Source organism: Cannabis sativa, chromosome X (assembly GCF_029168945.1).
Source record: "Cannabis sativa cultivar Pink pepper isolate KNU-18-1 chromosome X, ASM2916894v1, whole genome shotgun sequence".
NCBI classification, from domain to species: Eukaryota; Viridiplantae; Streptophyta; class Magnoliopsida; order Rosales; family Cannabaceae; genus Cannabis; species Cannabis sativa.
In genome coordinates this window covers 69109064-69116942 of record NC_083610.1, presented here as the reverse complement: position 1 = coordinate 69116942, position 7879 = coordinate 69109064, and the positions used below count along the sequence as shown (strand labels likewise).

General features: G+C 32.9%; 1 protein-coding gene across 1 annotated transcript; it reads right to left on the bottom strand.

Annotated features, from left to right (window-relative positions):
- Window positions 1-4151: 4151 nt before the first annotated feature.
- LOC115714257 (homeobox-leucine zipper protein ATHB-16) lies at window positions 4152-5777 on the bottom strand. The gene is made up of 3 exons (XM_030642892.2): window positions 5473-5777; window positions 5022-5377; window positions 4152-4923 (listed from the first exon to the last, which is right to left on the bottom strand). Exons 1-3 carry the CDS (start codon window positions 5531-5533, stop codon window positions 4357-4359), a joined length of 984 nt encoding a protein of 327 aa, XP_030498752.1. The 5' UTR covers window positions 5534-5777; the 3' UTR covers window positions 4152-4356.
- Window positions 5778-7879: the final 2102 nt, after the last annotated feature.

Genomic DNA, 7879 nt, shown 5'->3' with positions numbered 1-7879 from the left:
CTGCTATGATCATCAAGGAAGTGAATGTAGTAGGTGAAATTGGTGTGTGATGTTGTGGGGGCAGGCCCCCATAAATCGGTGTGCACCAGATCAAGTAAACCAGTAGCCTTAGACAATGAATTTTGAAAGGGTAAAGCATGTGATTTACCATATTGACAAGCATCACAAAAGTGCTGAATTTCATTCAAAGGAAATTTTACATTTGACATTTTAAGGACTTGATTTAAAACATTAACAGAGGGATGTCCTAGACGCCTATGCCAAAGGTCTTTTAGGGAATGATGATTAACATTAGTAACTGGAGGCTTGTTGACAGCAACAGCAGAGAAAGGATTGTGAACTTGTTGTTGTTTTGGTGTTGAGTCAATCCGATACAGTCCATCTTTAAGAGTCCCTTGCAGAACCACTTTCCCGGTGCTTCGATCCTTCACACAACAAAAATCAGGAAAGAATTCAATTGAGACATCATTATCGGCTGTTAGTTTCGAAACACTAACGAGATTTTTAGATATACTGGGTACATACAGCATATTGTTTAATAGTAAGGAGTTTGAGGTATTTGTTTGAATAGAACCTGTACCAATGTGTGAAATTGGCAATTGGCTGCCATCACCAATTGTGATTAACTCCTTACCCTCATATTCTGTCTTGGTTTGTAGCTTATTAGCATCAGCTGTTAAGTGGTTACTCGCACCACTGTCAGCGTACCATGAGTCGTCATTGAGCATCTCCGGTGTTGCTACAAGTGCAGAAAATTGCTTATCTTGATTTCCAGCAGTGTTTGGTTGATTTCCCATGTAGTTTTCGTCATATCGGTTATAACAAATTGCAGCAGAATGCCCATACTTGCCGCACACCTGGCAAGTTGGCTTTGGACCAGTGCTCCTACCCCTCGTCCTCTACCTCTGTAGCTACTTCCTCTAGTAAAACCAGTGTTCTGTTGTTGCCCACGGCCATGATTCGAACCAGTATTGAACCTCCTTTGTCCCCCAGCATTTGAAGAACCACTTGAGTTAGGCTTTTGGGCGAAGTTAGCAGATGCATTTCCCACCAGTTTGTTGCCTGCTGAGAGAACATTAAGCCTCTCGAGTCGACTGTCGAAACTCAGCAGCATACTTTGTAGCTGCTGCCAAGTGGTATTGGCTTGAGACTCAATCAATACAACAATAGACAAGTAATCTGCATCTAAACCAGACAATATGTTAGAAATGAGATGTCTCTCTGGGTAAGGTTCACCTGCAAGAGCCAAGGAATCAGCCCACATCCTTTTCATCTTGAGATAATCTGCCATAGATTGTGATCCCTTGCGTGTAGTTTGAATCTTCGTTCTCAGATCGTCCATGTTAGCTCGTGAATGTGCACCATACAACTCTTCAAGTGCACTCCACAAAGCAAAGGCTGATTGACAACCCATGACCTCCGAAGCTATTGCCTCTGTCATCGACCCATACAGCCAGCCCATTAAGAGCTGGTCATGTACAAGCCACGTTTCATATTCTGGGTTAACTTCCATACCAGATCCAGGAGCTTGTTCCACCATAGGACCAGTCTGAATGAACTCTGCAGGTGCAAGCCGTGTGCCATTGATGAACCCTTCCAATCGATGCCCACGAATGATGGTGTTCACCATGGTTTTCCACAAAGGAAAATTGTTGCGGTCGAGTTTCAAAGAGAAAGGTTGGCTGAGTGTATTACTGAAGGGAGTAGACACAGGTGTTGGGTTTGAGGAAGATGGAGTAGTCGCCATTACTGAAACAGAACCAGCAGTCTGCCCAGCAGGAGTCTGATCACCTTGGTTCACTGCACTTGTCTGATCTTGAGGAGTCGACATAGCGTTGGCAAAGTTAGCTCTGATACCAAGTTAATTTTCTAAGAAATGCAGTAGAGAAAATGATCAGCTCAAAGAGGCTGATGCAGGGCAATTGTATTTATAATTAATCCCAGAGTTTACAGAGGTGGTAGAGATGAAATCCCTGCCTTACACGTGGAAAAGAGAAAACAATCATTACAAAATGATAGAGAATCAAAAAGATTCTATTGTAACAGAAATAAAGGCTGCTGCAATGATTGCCTAGGGATTGGAAATATTCCAACAAACTTGGATGACACCTCATGACAGTATGACGAAAATACCCTGCATAGTTTTATCCTGTAACACTATGAGTTGAAAAATCTTATACTATCACAATATAAAGTTTTCATAAATTGTTTTAATTCCTTATTATTATAATTTATATATGTGAAGGATACTAATATTATTTTCTCAAGTTGACAATATTATTTGATGTCTCTTGAGACGAGGCATTTAAGTGATTAATTGAGTCAATCCCAACGTGAGGCCTAATTAATCCATAAGAAGATACTATGAAAGATGCAAATTTTCTTTAGGGAAATGAGTCATAACATTTTAGAACTCAAATTCAATCTTTGTTGATATACTACGAATTAAGCAATTTTCAATTTATTTTTTGACAAAATTGAACAAATTATATAAAGTGAAACAAGACAAAGTATTTCAGTTGTTTTGTATGATATATGTGCCTATGCAAAACCTTTTTTGTTTAGTTTCAAGTATTTATTTGAGATGTATATGTATTATGCATATCTATGTAATGGTACGGCAAAAGGCAGACGAGTACAAATTTATTATTGTGGAAAATGATTTAAGGACGGTAATTAACACATTTATTGGAGGTGATTTTAGATGAAAGATTGAGAATTATACTAATCATTGTAATTTCATGGTCTATAACGTGACCAAAATGAGCGTTTACTCGTAACCCATATGGTTGTTTTGATGTTTTTCTATACCAATAAACATCTAATATTTTCTAATCTATAACGGCTTTAGGTTTTTTTATTAAAAAAAAGTATGTAATGGTGGTGAGTGAGAGAGAGAGAGAGAGGTACTAGACAGTGGTTTTTTCTTGGGATTGGGAGAGGTTTATTTTGTCATTGGCAAGGCAAAAGAAGCAGCAGGAGGAACTGGGGTGGCTAGGCCTAGATTCCATTCAATAGAGGCATTAGCAGTCAAACAAGGATGACGATAAGGGTCCCACTTCTGACATGAGCAAGACAATGAGTGAGGAAGAGGAGGAGTGAGCTGAGCTGAGCTTAGCTGAAAGTCACAGCAGGCATTTTCTTCTGTTTGTTTTCCCACCTAAAGTTGAAAATAAAAGTTGGAAAATGACTTGTGTAGTCTCCACCTCCATATGTTTAATAACCTATTAATCTAGTCTAAAAAGGCTCACCCCAAAAACTCCACACCCCCCCCAAAAAAAAAGTAAAACTTCACCATATCTCAATCTAACCCCAGTACCACTACCATTCAATGAATTTCACATATATATATATATAACACATTATTCAGTGCTTCTGAACAAAACTTTTATTTTGTGCCAATTTTGATCTTGTGTGCTATAATCACTACCACCTCCACCACCACTACCACTATCATCATCACATGCTTTAAAACTTTGTTAAAGATCAACTTGTTTCTATATCTCTCTGTCTCTTTTTCGTTTTCTTTTGTGTATCTGTGTTAAGAATTAATGAAAAAAATGGGCAACATTGCTTTTAGCAAGGAAAAAAGTGAAATTTTGTATTTAGACTGAAAATACTACTGTAAAAAAAACTTATTCCCAAACAACTTGAAGTTGCTACAGCACTATATATTTTGATATATATTTTTTCTGTGTACCTTTTCACCAACCACATGGCCTAGTAGGAGCCCATCACAAACACAAACAGAAAAAAGATGGAAAAGAATGGGGGCCAACTTGGCCCTTTGCTTTGTTTGATCAAGACTTGTCCAATAAATTAATTAATTCTTTTTAAAATAATATATTAAAAAAGAAAGAAAGAAATTATTAATTAATTAACCTTGTTCTGGGTTGTGAAATTATTTATTATTTAAAATCTTGAATGAGAGCCATAATATTAGTCAAAATCAAAACAAAACAAACAAAACCAGTATTTTGATTCTCATGCAAACAAGTTAAATGAAACAGAGAGTGATTGGAGGTTACCATGCATGACCATGCAAATGCAAGCACAACTTTTTTATAATTAACATAATAAAAAGGGGTTGTATATTTCATCATGATGTAGAGATCGATGCTATTACAATATCATATATCACCAAAAGTACAAGAAGAAAATAAAGAACATCTTGATTAATTAATTAATTAATGCATAGCTAGTATTAGCTGCACTATACTTAATTTGATTTACATATGGACCTTTTTCCACTTGCAAATAACTACAGCACCATCGAAGCTCATCTCTTATAGAGTACTTGTAACAAAATTTTATTTATTTATTTATTTATTATAAATATAATTTTTTTGTTGGTTTTTACTGGTGATCAGCAAAGTACCAGTGGAGGGTTGGAGCTTGATCGACAGAAAGGAAATTACAAGAGTCTTCTGAGCTAAACAAAGTCTGATCTTCCATCCTCATGAGCTGAGGTTGACATATTTTGACTGGGAATGCTCTAGAGTAGTTATTATAATCAGATATTTGAATCCAATTCTCCATAGTATTTGAGCAAGAAGAAGAATTAGACCCATTTGGCCCTAGTGAATATTCAAGCTTTTTATGATCTTGATCTTTTGTAACACCATTAATGGAATCACTGTCAGAGTAGCCATCTTTGCAGGACTTGGCATAGTAGTTTCCATAAATACTCTCATGATGTTGATGATTATGATGAGGATGAAGTAGTAGTAATTGTTCTGCTCCCTTATAATTATAATTATTATTATTATTATCATTTTCCTGATGAAATAATTCACAGCTGACTTTACTATGATCCAAACCATTGCTTTCATGTCCAGAAAATGGTGACTGATGATGATCTTCTTTTACAGATTGACTGCTCTCTTCACTCTCTGTAGCCAATTTTGTATTCAACTGTCTAACCTGAAATTAATAAAGTTTGCAACAAAATAAATCAGAAACATATAACACACACACACACACACATATAACTATTTATTTATAACATTAAATAATGTTACCTTTTTTGTTAGAACATCATTTTGTTTTTGAAGAGCTTCATAAGAAAACTTCAAAGAGTCATAATTAGCCTTAAGAAGATTGTAATCTTTCTCCAATTGTTTAGTCTTCCAACGAGCTCGACGGTTTTGAAACCAAATAGCTACCTGTCTTGGTTGCAAGCCTAACTCATCAGCCAACTTAGATTTCCTCTCTGGCTCAAGCTTGTTTTCCATTTCAAAATATCTTTCCAATGCCTTAACTTGATTTGAACTCAGTCTTCTCTTCTTTCCTGTGTACTCTTCATTACAGTCTTCTTGGTCTAAACTGTCTAACATGGCTTGAAACTCTTTACTATAACCTTGATTGTTTTTAGTCTCTGCCATTGTTTTTTTTTTTTTTAAAAAAAAAATGTATATTGTCAAGAAGTTAATTAATAATAATGTCAGTAGAAAATTGAAAAATGTTTATTACCTTTTGGTTGAGAAATGGTGACTAGAGCACCCAAAGAATCTGAGCTATTAAACCTCTTCATGACTTGGTAAAAGTAACCCAGATGAGATTATTGCTTACACATTCACCAAAATGCTAATTATAATACTATATAGCTTTAAAAATGGATTTAAAGATGGAGAGGAGAGGAAGAGGAGGAAGGAAGGGTTCTCTTTACTTTGTCACTTTTCACCACTCTCTGTTCCTTTATATCAAACCTAAAAAAAATTAAAGTTTTAGTGCAAAAGGGTGTACCCTACAAACCGGCCTAAAAGACAAGGCAAATTATATTATAGCTTATTACCAAATTAAATTATATTTAAGCTGTAGTTTAATCATCATAATCATCATCATCATCATGTAATCAAAATAATAATAATAAATATACAATAGCAACTATTAAATATCTCAAATAGTTAGATGTGTGTCGTATTGGACCTCTAGCTTTAGACTTAGAAACAGTGAAAATGATTAATAATTTACATATACTGTGTGTGGTAATAGAGTATATATAAATATATAAATATATGTATAGATGTCTATATATGTAAAGACACACCCATGAAATTAATTGACTCCTCTCTTGTCACAAATTGTCACAGAAAGTGACTTAAGAGATTAAAACTTAACACCAAACATATAGGAAGGAAGCTCTTGTGTGTTATAAAACACTCCACTAGTCTCTTTTCTAAAACGTCATAATTACGTCTCACCATATCTATAAACTACCATATATATATTATAAATAATAGTATTGCTATTAAGCATATATGTAAATAAAAGTATTGCTATTAGTTAATAATTTTTTATATTATTTATTAAATTAAATTATATAAAACTCAATATAATTTATGCCCATAACAATATCTCACTTTTTATGCTATCACATAACATTTCTCGATAGATAATAAAAAATTGACAATACACAATTGTTCATTGACATAGTATTTTTCGGTACCTGTCACAAATTTTCCCGTATACACGTCGCTTTGCCCCGATTATAAGTGAAGTTCTACAGTACTATTTTATATATATACACATATTTTTGTATGTATTAGCGTAGCATAGGCTGTAAAAAAAATAATATAATAATCAAAGAAACAACCAAAGGGTTACTTGCAAGTAGCAACTTATGTAAAGAAAAAAAGATAGATGTTTTGTCTCACAAGTCAAGTCATATATATATAACTCAATTAATACTCATAACCAAAGGCTAGGGTTAGTATCATGTGAGTTAAGGATCACTAGTGCTGGAATTAAGCTACTCATGAGTAGAAGTACTATTTATACTTAGTTTAATACTTTGTATAGTTTTTGATATTAGATAAAAGCTATATATATGCAACACTAATGCGTATTACCCATGAATAGTTACTAAATAAATTTAACTATAAATATTAATTTTAAAAATATCAAACCGTCGAATTTTGATCTAATAACGAATAATGAAATCACAAATTTGAATTTCTATACTTAATTTAACTACTTAATTAAAAAAAAATCAAAAAATATCTCTTTTTACACTATATCAAAAATATGTTCATATAAAAATATTTAACTCAAAACTCAACTTTTTCTTCTCTTATTTTTCTTGCTAATTTTTTTTTAAATTTTTTTTTTTTACCGATAGAACAATCTCAGCCCATATAATATAAAAATGAAAGATTTAAAGGGAAATTTACATAGTATACTAACTTTTGTTATTTTTTTACAAAAATACTGTCAGGCGGAATTTTTTACTTTTTTACTGTGTTTTTTTATAAGTTTCATACTGCAGTATACTGTGTTAAGTTTACACTGGTGTTCTACTGGTGTTTTACTAGTGTTCTAATGTTGTTTTGAGTTGTTCTGCTTTGTGCTTTATTGGTGTTTTATAAAAATACAGTATTTTTGAAAAAATTTCCGTGTGACAGTATTTTTGTAAAAGTTAACCCAAATTCTAGTATTTTTGTAAGTTTCCCTTTTTTTAATTAGCTAGATAGAAAAATTAAGCATAAAAACTCAAAATTTTTTAATTTTACCTTTTCATAGATAATACCCATTAAGAGTGCACCCATATATATAACTTATCTTAATTACAAATTTTTCAAGAGAAAAAAAAAACAATTTTTCTTTACAATGGATTGGCTATGGTCTCAGAACATTATTTTCTTTGGTCATTAAATATTACATTTAGTTCATATAATTAAATAAAAGTTACTTATATCACAAATTTTATATTTATAATAATGACTACTTTTTGAGTCACAAATTTTAGTGGTATTAGATATAGAAGTAGAGAAAAATAAATTATATTTGGATGTAATTTTGTAACTTTGAAAATATTATGATGCAAGACTTTGCCAATCAATATTTCAAAAGCTGGGGGCTATGAACACTCACATCATCT